The sequence below is a fragment of the Bos mutus genome, chromosome 20 (assembly GCF_027580195.1).
Source record: "Bos mutus isolate GX-2022 chromosome 20, NWIPB_WYAK_1.1, whole genome shotgun sequence".
NCBI lineage: Eukaryota > Metazoa > Chordata > Mammalia > Artiodactyla > Bovidae > Bos > Bos mutus.
In genome coordinates, this window is record NC_091636.1 from 36899532 (window position 1) to 36912881 (window position 13350).

At 36.6% G+C, this 13350-nt stretch overlaps 1 protein-coding gene across 1 annotated transcript in view; it reads left to right on the forward strand.

The window, feature by feature from the left end:
• Positions 1-13350, forward strand: part of CPLANE1 (ciliogenesis and planar polarity effector complex subunit 1) — a 107142-nt gene that overhangs the window by 10026 nt on the left and 83766 nt on the right. Inside the window, 7 exon segments of the mRNA XM_070357630.1 lie at positions 1898-2080; positions 4315-4564; positions 5039-5194; positions 5375-6144; positions 6730-6938; positions 7140-7220; positions 9946-10110. Coding sequence (XP_070213731.1) covers positions 1898-2080; positions 4315-4564; positions 5039-5194; positions 5375-6144; positions 6730-6938; positions 7140-7220; positions 9946-10110 — 1814 coding nt within the window.

The following is a 13350-nucleotide window of genomic DNA, read 5'->3' on the forward strand; positions in this document are numbered from 1 at the left end:
ACACCACTGAGCAACTTCACTTTATATAAGGAAAGCCTTCAGTCCTTTCAGGAAGGGTCTGATAGGGTGGAAGATACTTGAACATATTTTCTTTTTCTTTTTATTTCTTTCTATGTTTTCTTAGGAAGAGTAGGATTATGATTAGGTAGAGAAATACTGGACTTAGAGAGACTGAAATGAAGAATCCTGGGTTGGGAAGATCATTTTATATACTCAGGCTGGGGTGTTTTTAGCCTTTTAAACAAAGTTGGCATTCTCTGCATATGGGTGGACAGCACCGTAAGTGGTGATTTTGGATGGCAAGGGACCTATGCAGGATTATAGGGTAGGAAGATTTCCTCTTCCTCTTGGATTCTTCTAATTTCCTTTTCTGAACACTTCTCTGCTGTTCTCTGACTTTTCAGAGTTTTCAGGTTCATCCAGCCGTACATTTTTATTTTCTTTCTCTTCCCCAAATTTCCTTTCTGGTCTCAATTCAGTGGTCTGTTTGACTTAGGGTGTCCATCATTTAAATGAGAAGGAGCTATTTTCTGTCCCCATGAAAGAAATATTAATATTTCAGACAGTTAAGGAGTGGTAAAGATGGCTTTGGCAAGAGGGAATCTGCTCTTGAGTGGAGCCCTGGCAGGCTGCTGAGAGACAGGCATGGTATTGACCTTCAAAATCTACTGGTAGATGTTAGTAATGGATATCACTAGGATTAGAAGTTGTTCTGACTATAATGTAAGTGAATTAAAAGCTTTACATTTTTAGGTAGTATTTTCATCTTATGATTTGTTTATGAATGTAAGTAAATTTCTGCTTGGTATGTTGTATGAACTAGATGCTTAACTTATAGGCAAAGTACATCATGAGAAATGCTGGGCTGGAAGAAGCACAAGCTGGAATCAAGATAGCCGGGAGAAATATCAGTAACCTCAGATATGCAGATGACACCACCCTTATGGCAGAAAGTGAAGAGGAACTAAAAAGCCTCTTGATGAAAGTGAAAGTGGAGAGTGAAAAAGTTGGCCTAAAGCTCAACGTTCAGAAAACTAAGATCATGGCATCTGGTCCCATCACTTCATGGGAAATAGATGGGGAAACAGTGGAAACAGTGTCAGACTTTTGTTTTTTGGGGGCTCTAAAATCACTGCAGATGGTGATTGCAGCCATGAAATTAAAAAACGTTTACTCCTTGGAAGGAAAGTTATGACCAACCTAGATAGCATATTGAAAAGCAGAGACATTACTTTGCCAACAAAGGTCTGTCTAGTCAAGGCTATGGTTTTTCCAGTGGTCATGTATGGATGTGAGAGTTGGACTGTGAAGAAAGCTGAGTGCCGAAGAATTGATGCTTTTGAACTAGGGTGTTGGAGAAGACTCTTGAGAGTCCCTTGGACTGCAAGGAGATCCAGTCAGTCCAATCTAAAGGAGATCAGTCCTGGGTGTTCTTTGGAAGGAATGATGCTGAAGCTGAAACTCCAGTACTTTGGCCACCTCATGCGAAGAGCTGAATCATTGGAAAAGACTCTGATGCTGGGAGGGATTGGGGGCAGGAGGAAAAGGGGATGACAGAGGATGAGATGGCTGGATGGCATCACTGACTCAATGGACGTGAGTTTGAGTGAACTCCGGGAGTTGGTGATGGACAGGGAGGCCTGGAATGCTGCAGTTCATGGGGTCGCAAAGAGTCGGACACGACTGAACTACTGAACTGATGAACTAGATGTTTATGAGCAAACTCCTTTCTTCTTACTTATTTCTTGGGAAGTAAGATACACAAAATGTATGTGACATTTGCCTACTATTCATTCTTTTGCCCTTATTTTTTGAAGTATCTCACCCCTTGGCCATTATAAATTGTTAGAGACATTGTAGAGGGTCCTTTCTAAACATCTTGTTTTGCTTTTTCTAGGTCATACTGGGTAGGTGATGTCAGCTGGACTCATGATAGTCTTCTTCTGGCTTGTGTGTTAAAACGTGGCTCCCTGGTTTTATTGACCTGCCATGGTGAATTGCTAACGTTAATTACATTTGGCTGCTCTATAGAATTTGGGCCAGCAGAATTTATTCCTCTTCACCCACTAATAACATATAGGTGAGATATTTGAATCATTTAATTTATTTACAGAAGTTTTTCTCTTTTGGTATTACTTTACTGTGTATTTTTTTTAAATATAATTTCATGTTTCAAACATCCTTTCTTTGAGTCTGTCATCTCAATATCTGTTTATTTATAGTTTTCTTCTATTTCTTTTTGTTGCTTAATCCTGGTGAGAATTTGACAATGTGACTATGTAAGTATATGTTATTTAAATATTTAACAGCATTAAAAATGTAACTTCTTTGATATAAAAATTAATAAAAATGTGATGTCTTTTATTGTTTAAAAGCAGAGCACTTAGATAAAAATTAACTTGGCATGTGGCTGTATCTGGCTTCCCAGGTGGTTCTAGTGGTAAAGAACCCAGCTGCCAGTGCAGGAATGTAGGAGACATGGATTTGATCCCTGGGTCAGGAAGATCCCCTGGAGGAGGGCATGGCAACCCACTCCAGTATTCTTGCCTGGAGGATCCCATGGACAGAGGAGCCTGGCAGGCTACAGTCCATGGGGTCGCAGAGAGTCAGACTTGACTGAAGCGACTGAGCACCCATGGATGTATCTACTTTTTTCCCAAAGGGAAAAAAGGGGAAAGTTGTTGGAAATGGATAGTAGACTTTAGAATTCAGCCATATTTAAATTTTAAATTGTGAGATCACGTAGCAGTTTGGCTTTGGAGTCAGATCAAGAATCAAATCTTGGTTCTTCTACTTATTGGTTGTGTGAGTTTGGGCAAGTTACTCTTTGAGCCTCATTTTCTTTTACTCTGAAATGAAGATGGCAGTAATTGTCTCTTAGACTTGAAGGAATGAAGCAAGATAATAAATAATTTTAAATTGCTTTAGCACAGTTCTGGCATAACGTAAGAGCTCAGTAAATATTTGTTTTTATTGATGTTGGGTAGACACATAAGATAGCTGTTTACAAAATAAAAAATTGGAAAAGGTCTTTGAAATTAATCCATTACCTTTGCTTTACAGAAGGAAAACTGAGGAGGGATGTGTCCTTGATTTTGTTTAACAAAAATTTTACCTTATTTCTAGCAATAGATAATTATGATGGGAAAACTTGTCACTTCCTGCAGTGAAAGTGTTTTTCCTTATTATGGTCTGATTCCTAATTGACTTAAATTTTCCTCACATTTTCCTTAAAAATTAGTATTTAGGATCTTTCAGAATGGATTTTTTTTTTCTGATTACAAAAGTAATACATATTCATTATTTTTAAAAGCTTAATCAAATGTCACAAAACTAAATACTATCGAAAGTGAAAGACTTGTAATCCTATTCCTTAGAGATAACAATTATTAGCATTTTAGTGTGTTGTCCTCTTAATTTGAAAATTTTATGTAACATGTGCAATAACAGTATTAATTTATTTTTTAAAGCAAAATAAATTATATGATATATGTTGTTTACTGTTTTGCTTTTTTGATTTGACAGTATGTCTTATACATCTTTCCATGGAGTCACTTTTTAATGGTTTTATAAATTTTGTAGACTGTACCTTCTAAAACCAACCTTCTGTTGTGGGCCATTTGGTTCATATAATCTGTAGTTAATTATTTTCCTAACCAGAAAAAAATATATTTTGGTTCTCTGTTCTCTTTATACTTATAAAGCCCCAAAGTTAATAATTAATGATACTAAGTATATACTTATAAAGCCCCAAAGTTAATAATTAATGATGTTAAGTAATCAGTTGATATTAAGTATTCAGAATTAGGTATACCACTATAACAATAAATAACTACATTTATATGGAAACTCAGTCAAATTTAACCTTAAGCTGATAAAATTTTACTCATCACCATCCTCTCCAAATGTTTCTTAATAACAAGAATACTCACAGCTCCTATTTATATTCTCACAAGGATATTTAAATATATGATAAGAAAGAAAGTTAACAGCTAAACTGTCTTTAATAGTAAAAATAACTGCCTCAGTTTTTTTCAAAAAGAGATATAAAACTAGATTACAAGCAATATTACAGACAATAGAGTAAATGTCACAATTCTGGGAAAATTAAAAAAAACCCACCAACCTCTGTATTATTTAATTACTTATGTTTTCCTCACAGATCTGTGCACATTTAATATTTTTCTGTTTAATTTGCTTGCTTTTTCATCATTCTGAAATGTTTGTGTTTTTTTTTTCCTTTGGAATAATGTAATTGTTTTTTTAAAAGATTTTCCTCTCACTAATTCTCGAATTTTGATGTTTGTTTGCTAGACCACAGCAGTTTACACTTCAAGATTCAAATAATTCTGTAGATTCATCAGCTTCAGATAGTGACCCTATGAGACAGAGATTCTCTATAAAAGCACACTCACGATTACCCTACCTCATTATTTCTGATGGATACATGGTCACAACCCTTCGATTTCTTGATAATCTGTCTCCATCAGTGCTCATGAGATCCCTTCTACTTGATTCAACGCAGAGGCTTGAGAAAACATACGAAAGTGTGATACTGTGTAAGGTATGGTGCTTTATGGTACCATCAATAAAAGCTGGCTTCTCAGTCTTTTTTTTTTTAATTAATTTATTTTTAATTGAAGGATAATTGCTTTGCAGTATTGTGTTGTTTCCTACTGAACGTCAACATTCTCGGTCTTTTTAAATTTAAAACTGTACTGACAGTGGTGTCCTTGGATTGCATACACTTGTCTGTAGAAGTTATAATTGTAGTACAGTTATGGATAAAGCTTCCATGGTGGCTCAGAGGGTAAAGCGTCTGCCTACAACGCGGGAGACGCAGGTTCAATCCCTGGGTCGGGAAGATCCCCTGGGGAAGGGAATAGCAACCCACTCCAGTACTCTTGCCTGGAAAATCCCATGGACTGAGAAGTCTGGGAGGCTACAGTCCATGGGGTTGAAAACAGTTGGACACGACTGAGCAACTTCACTTCACTATGGATAAAACTTTGCTCTTGGAAATCTTCTTTTTCTATAGCCAAAAGGCAAAGGTCTGAACTTGCGATCACTGAATTCCCTAAGATCTAGCTTGTTAAAGCACCAAAGAAATGAAAATGTAGCTGATTCTACTGTTCCCAAATTCTTGCAAGCAGAAGAAACATTGAAGTTAAATGAAGAAACAGCAGATCTGCAGGTACTTGTTAGCAATGTTTTATTTATTTTGAACAGTTATGTACTGATTTTATTCCAAGAAACAAATTTTGTTTTCCTGTTATTAAAGAGAAGAGAAATTTGATAGCACTAAACTGATTCTACTTGTAAGGAATTAAACTATATTAATATTAATAATAATTTTTTCTCTCTCATGTTTTAGGATTTTGAAGCAGAAGAAACTGATGATGGCAGATGTTTTCCAAACAACTTATTCTCTTTTTGGAACCAAAAAAATGATCTGTTATTTAGTAGTGTTGAGAAGGGAAGATTGGAATTTGCTTCTATGTTTGATACAATACATGCAAAAGATAATACTGAGGAGACAGATAAAACTGTTATAGAACTGCACTCTGTCCAGAAAAATCTCCTTGCAGCATGGACTATAGGAATTTCAAAAAATGTGGCAGAAAAAAATTTAATGTTAAACTACACAGTAGTTTGTATCACTCATTTTTTGTATATTCTTCAGTTTATAAAATGTCCTTTTCCCAAACTTGATCTTTTTTTAAGCAAGAGCTCAAAACATAATACATGGGTACTTTGTATCTTTCAACTTTTTCATCAGTGTTTATCAATCCAGTATTGGGATATGAGATACAAGCAAGATGTAGGACATTTGGTGAAGCTGACTTCAAATACTATAAAGCTTTTGCTAACACAGCAACAACAGGATCAGTTATTCTCAGAGAAGCTTTTAGCCTGTTTTCATTTACTCAGAATGGTAGCTGATCATTTAAATGGTGTGTACAGTCTTCAGCCTGAAGTTATTTCAGCATCAGCTGATGGAAGTAGAAGAGCAAAGCAAGACTCATTGGTGTTACCCATTTTTCAAATGTTTCAAGACAGTGAATCTTGGGAAAACTGGTCTTGGAACTCATCTTTCAAGATTCATCCTCAAGTATTAAATTTTGTGCAACAGCCAGGACACAGGTACAATGACTTCACTGTTAGGAGACCATCAGCATTGTAGATTCTTCAAAATTGAGATATAATTCCCATACTGTAAAATTCATTATTTTAAAGGCTACAATTCAGTCATTTCTATTATAGTCACAAGGTTGTAGAACGAGTAGCACAAATTCCAGAATATTTTTATCACTCCCAAAAGAAATCTTGTACTGTTAGTTCTCAGCATCATAGATTTTATGTTATTTAAAAGTATTTTAGGATTTATGCCAAACATTTTTCAGCACACATTATTTTATTAGTCATGGGCAATCATGATACTGTTGAAAGATTTTGATTTAAATAAGCACCATAGAAAAAATGACCTCAGGTATCTAAAGCATTTATGAAAGTTTAAAAAATGTGCATTTTTTTTGACTTTTTGCTATCTTTGAACCTGATCAGTTGTGTGCATATTATTACCTCAGGGAAGAATACATGGAGAGAAAAAGACTAATGAGGAGGCTATATTCATTAGCTATACTCTTAGTAAAGGCTAAAAAAAGGCTATACTCATTCTTATCCCTAGTCTGAAATTTGATTTTTATGATTACCTCATTCTGTGTGCAGATTGATTGTTCTCTGGAGAATATTGTACAGAAAGACTTTATGGTATCAAATGCAATTAAGTCAAAGAGTTCCTGAAGATGGCGTGCAGTTAACTGAAAAGATGACACGTGAAACGTCAGCTGTCAAGTCCCTGTTATGCCATATACAGGCTGAACTGCAGACTGCTGGAGTTCGCTTGAACCAGACCTTAGAACTTAAATCTATCAATGGTCAGTATCTTATAAACAATTTCTAACCCCAGGCATAAGTGATAGTAGGTTGTTGGGCTTTGAGTTTATTGATTGGTTGTAATTATTTGTTTTTTTCAAAATAATTTCTGGCTGCACTATATCCACTAAATTTTAAAACAAGTAAATTTTCATAAAGTAATTTAATTAACCAGGACTAACTGTTGGTTAAAAATTTTGTAGGGGAAGAGTGTTTCCTATTAGGATCATATGAAAAATCTGTTCAAATATGGAAGAAGGCTCTACAAGAAACCTGTGAGAAAGGTAGGGGGTGTTAAAATATTACTTGCCATGATGTTCATGGGACCATATTTTAGCATGCTGCTCTTCTTAAAAATAATTTCAGATCTCCGAGAACTGACAATTTCTTAATGCCTAAATAAAATACATACTGTAGGTACCTTGTCTGTTAGAAATAGTTATTTAAAATTATTCTTAGTCTTGGAATTTGTAGCACCAAGAAATTTTTATCCTATCTGTAGATAAGACTCCTCTGTCCTTTTTTTGGTTAGTGATGGAACCTGTGTTTGATTGGTAATGGGTAAAAAAGAGACTTAAATCCTAAATTAAAAAAAAATGTTATTTAGTGGTACCCCACTCCAGTACTCTTGCCTGGAAAATCCCATGGACGGAGGAGCCTGGTGAGCCGCAGTCCATGGGGTCGCTAAGAGTTGGACAAGACTCAGCGACTTCACTTTCACTTTTCACTTTCATTCATTGGAGAAGGAAATGGCAACCCACTCCAGTGTTCTTGCCTGGAGAATCCCAGGGACGGGGGAGCCTGGTGAGCTGCCGTCTCTGGGGTCGCACAGAGTTGGGCATGACTGAAGCGACTTAGCAGCAGCAGCAGCATCTACAAGAGAAACTATGAGTCAAATAAGGTTCTATTACCAACTTATAGAAACTTTGAGCTAAGGCTCTCTGCCCTTAAGTAATTCAACTTTAAGAATTTCCTGTGAGTTAGACTTACTATGTGGCTACATGGAGTTTTTGATGAGACAGTAGGGATGTGGATTCTAGAAACTGGTGATAGCTTTTATGATATAGGGCTGAGGGTATAAGATGATAGAGGTTTTCAGCCAGTGGCTGTGAAGCTAACCTTGACTTCCACTACTGGTCAGGTTTAGCTAATTATTAAATTTATTTTCTGGCTGCTGTGGCTATGTATTGAGGGCCTGCTATGTGTGTTAGACAATAAGAATAACTGAAATAAACAAGTTTACCCTCAAATTGCCCATAGTGTGGAGGATAGATTGCATGAACAACTGGCATGTTTCTCATTATGCTTTATGGTATTTGTTGGGAGAGGGCATGGTCTGAACTGGAGTGCAAACATCAATCTGGAGAAAACCTGGAGGAACAGACATGTAAAACTGAGTGAAAATTGTTCAGGTGAAGGAGTGGAAATGGTGTAACATAGGATATAGCACTCTAGAAGCAAGAAGACATGAGAAACTATGGCAGTTTGGTAAATTGCGAGTAGTTGACCAGGTTATTTGAAACATATATGTAATATTGAGGATAGGGTGGTGAGCGCTGAAGTGAGAGGAGAGAATAGATGATAAGGGAAGATACTATGCAGTGCCATGGGATTAAGGTTTTATCCTGAAGATAGTGGGATCTGTTAAGATACAGAAAGAGTACTTTTCAAATAAGTATAGGCCATTTGGAAAGATCACTTTGGTACATTACAGAGGGCCATTTGTTGGAGTGTGGTATAGAGATGTGGGTTTTACCTAGAAGCAAGAAAATTAGTCAGTTGAAGAGGTCCTGAAGCAAAGCAATGTTAAGAGTACTGGGGAACAAAAGTCACATTTGTCAGATGTTTAATAGGTTTGATCAAGTGAACTTGTGACTGAGTAGAGAAAGAAGTCTCGTGCACTTCTCAGATTTGGAGATTGTACAGCTGGATGAAGAAGAGTGGCATCCAGTGTGATGAGAAGTTCTCATGAAGAAAAGTTTTCATAATGAGTTTTATTCTGGGCCTTTTAATTTCATTTCGTTTCCATTTGTATCCAATTGAAATGGTTTCTTGTAGTGGAGACTGAAAGTAACAGTGGCTTCAACAAGAAGTTTATTTCTCTTAGGAAAGGAGGCGAGGAGTTGACAGTCTGGGGCTGATTTGGTATTTCGGGGGTCTCATCAAGGACTCAGGCTTATTTAGTGTTTCTGCTCCATCGTCCTTAGTGCATTGCTTCTACTCTTAAGGCTGTTGCATGAATTAACATGGATGCTGGAGTCCCAGCCATCACGTGCACAATCCAGGTAACAGAAAGGAGGCAGGCAGGAGGGGCAAGAGAAGGCACACCTCCTGGCTGAGATGCCTCTTTACACAGCTTGTCTGGCAGCTGTACACTATATTATCTCTTGGCTAAGAACTTTATCATATTTTCTCATGGCCACATTTAGCAAGAAATTGTGATCTGAGTGCATTGGAACCCCAAATAAAATTAGAATTCTTTTACTCAGAATGGTGGATAAGGGGCAGGTAACCGGCAGTCTCAGTCGTAAACACCTTTTAGATACTTGAAGACAGTGGTCAAGGGATCCAATCTTATTCGACAGTATTTCTTCTCTGGAAAGTCTCTTTGACCGTCTGTTTGATATATGTATGTGTGTTTTTTTAATTTGTGTTTTTAGCATGTGCCCTTCTGTTTCATAGCTTGTGTACTTGAGAGAGATGTTGTTAGCGGACCTCGGTTAGTACTGAGATGAGCATTTGTACCTCTTTTTGGATAAATTCTTAGTCATCTTAGGACCTGACCACAGAAAATAAAATTATTCAGAATTTACAATGAAAAAGAACAAAATATTGCTGACCTGTTTTTTTTACTCAGTTGTGAAACAGGTACAGAAAAGTTCACATGACACGAGTGTACAGTTGATGAATTTTTATACACTGAGCATTTCCATCTATCCAGCACTCAGATCAAGAACGTTACCTAGCTAACATGTTTTTTAATGCAAGTGTAATTGTGCCCTATTTAAGGAGGAAGAAGGACATGTTTTCTTCAGCTTCGCTATTATCTTTCTCTTTTATACTGCCACCTCTATAACTATAATTTAAATGATGCTCAAGGATTATGTGATCAGCTAGTAAGAGAAATACTGAGATGGTCCCACCTTCCTGTAAAAGAAAATGAAGATTGTTCAGGTATGCTTTTCAAAAATCAGTATTTTTGTTTGTTTTTTTTTTGCTTCTTTGTCTTTTAATGCCATCTGTTGAGTTTAATGTATTTTGGTTCATCAATATAAAATCAGTATGTTTAATGTTAGCAATTTGTATTTACAGGTTTAGCTATGAAATTGCTTATACATAAAAGTTGGTTGCTCTGTTGCATTGTGGTGAATTTTGGGACTGTCAGCTTCTTAGCAGCAAGGATCATGTTTTTGCTTGTTTTTAACCTTTGAATCTCTCAGCTTAGCGGCACTTGCCTGCTGAACTGTTATAATTGTTGTCTCAAGTCTCACAGCCCTGTTTGTTAGACACAATGTCAGGTACCCAATGTCAGGTACTTTCCCTTAACATGTTTGTATTTTCTCTAATGATTGCTTAAGGTGGTTTGCTAAAGTGATCAAAATCACTTTCTGACATATTCAGGGCCATTTTAAAATCTGTTTAAGAGATTGTAGAATATTTGGATTGTCCTTTTTTAAAAAAGGTGTATTTAAATTAAGCAATAACCAAAGTGAAAGACAGGCTTCCCTGGTAGCTCAGTGGTAAAGAATCAGCCTGTCACTGCAGGAGACACAGGAGACACCGGTTCAGTTCCAGGATGAGGGAGATCCCCTAGGAAAGGAAATGGTAACCTATTCCAGTATTCTTTCCTGGGAAATCCCATGGACAGAGGAGCCTGGTAAGCTGCAGTCCATGGGGTCACAAAGAGTCGAACATAACTTAGTGACTAAGCAATAGCAACAGAGTGAAAGACATCTATATGAATGAGCACATAATGTATTTATAATGCTGCTTTACAGTGGTAGACCATGAGAAGTCTACTTTGCATATGAGTGTGTCAGAAAGGCCAGTGTGTCAGTACTTTCTAAATGGAGTTCATGACTCTAGATGGAGTATTTTTTTTTTTTTACTAATAACTGATTATTGGTTTAAAAATCATTTACCGATGGAAAGTAGAGATCAAAAGAAATTAGTTTACAAAAGGCTTTGAAAAATAGATTGAGAGGGTTTGTAAAACCCTTTCTGTGATTTTTACCAGTTTATCATTTTTGTCCAGAACAGTATTAGTTTGTTTGTTTGGTTTCAGCCACTGTGGTTTCTTTCTTTCTTTTTTTTTTTTTTTTAATTTTAAAGTGAGATAGATAGTAGAATGGGCTTCCTGGGTAGCTCAGCCAGTGAAGAATCCACCTGCAATGTAGAAGACCCCAGTTTGATTCCTGGGTCAGGAAGATCTCCTGGAGAAGGTCTAGTATTCTTCAGTTTCCCTGGTGGCTCAGACAATAAAGAATCCACCTGCAATGCGGGAGACCTGGGTTCAATCCCTGGGTTGGGAAGATCCCCTGGAGGAGGGCATGGCAACCCATTCCAGTATTCTTGCCTGGAGAATCCCCATGGACAAAAGAACCTGGCAGGCTACAGTCCATAAGGATCGCAAAGAGTCGGACACAACTGAGCGGCTAAGGACAGATGGTAGAATACTATGAAATTTTATTCTGGGACTCATATTTTCTCTGCATTTTTTAAATTTAATTTTTGTTTTATATTGGGGTGTAGCTGATTTACAATATTGCGTTTCAGGTGTACTGCAGAATGATTCAGTTATACATTTACATATATCCATTCTGTTTCAGACTCTTTTCCCATATAGGTTATTACAGAATACTGAGTAGAGTTCTCCATGCTATACAGTAGGCCCTTGTTGATTATCTTATTTTATATACAGTAGAGTGTATGTTTTACTCCTAAACTCTTAATTTATCCCTCCCCACCCCACCTTTCCTCTTCGGTGACTGTAGGTTTGTTTTCAAAGTCTGTGAGTCTGTTTCTGTTTTGTGAATAAGTTCGTTTGTATTATCTTTTTAGATTCCATATATAAGTGATACCGTATGCAACCACTGTTTATGGATTTCCTACTCTGATATTTGTCTTTTTAAATTTGTGTTTATTTAGTAGGTTCATTTTATAGGTTCATTTTAGACAGTTTTGAAATATGGAAAGGTTTAAAGAAAATAAAATCACTTTTAATGCTACCATTTTTGTCTATGTGCATTCATATATGTTTATTACCAGAGCTAATATTCTGTTTTGCAATCTTTTAAATTTAATATTGTGAATATTTTCCAATGTAAATAATATTCTTTTAAAAAACTTAGTAAGCTTTTTCCTTATTATTGGATATTTTAGATTGTTACCACCTACTTACTATTTTAAATAATGTTGCAGTGAACATAAATTTTTGTGAGCATTACTAATGTCTACATGTTAAATCTTGAGAAATGAGGTTACAGAGTCAAGACTTCTGATGCCTAGTGTTAGATTGCCCTCCGAAAGGACTGTTAGCTGTGTATGAGTGGAAGACATTTATGTGTGACTTTTTTTTCTTATGTGTGACTTTTTAACTGACTGGATTTTTTTTCCAGCAGTATTGTCATGATGTGATATAACTGTCAAGATGAGTTGAACCTATAGTAATATATTTAATTTTTAATGATAGTTGTTTAGAGTATTTTAAGCATATCCTCTCTTGGTCAGGAGTTCCCAGGACTACTCCCCACGTTCAGTGATTCACAGGGAGAATGCGCAGGCCTCCGTATATATTGAACCCAGGCCCCCTGCTGTGGAAGCATAGAGCCCTAACCTCTGGACCACCTGTAAATCGCCTCAAGTGACTTCTGAGAAAGAAAGATACTTTGCCTTTGTTGGGGCCATAAATGTCATAAAAATTAATCTTAATTTAATATTTATCTTGTATGGGCTTCCCTGGTGGCTCAGCTGGTAAAGAATCTGCTTACAGCCCTGGGGACCTGGCTTCAATCCCTGGGTTGGGAAGATCCCCTGGAGAAGGGAATGGCTACCCACTCCAGTATTCTGGCCTGGAGAATTCCGTGGACTGTATAGTCCATGGGGTCGCAGAGTTGGACACAACTGAGCGACTTTCACTCACTCAGTAGTTTTTAGCTATTTATTTTCAAATATCTGAATCCAGTTTATATTATTAAGTTTCAATTTTTAAATAGGGATGGCATGTTTGCTCTAGTTTGTCAGAAGCACTCTAGAAATCATAATGTAACTCTCTCCTCTGCCTTTTCCCTCCATTCTACACGTTCCCCTTGTCCATACCTCCCAAAAGAATCTTAATAGTAAAGAGTTAATGTTATGGGAGTATACTAATAATACAGAAACAGACATGAAGAATCACTGTTCTGGCTCTTTGTA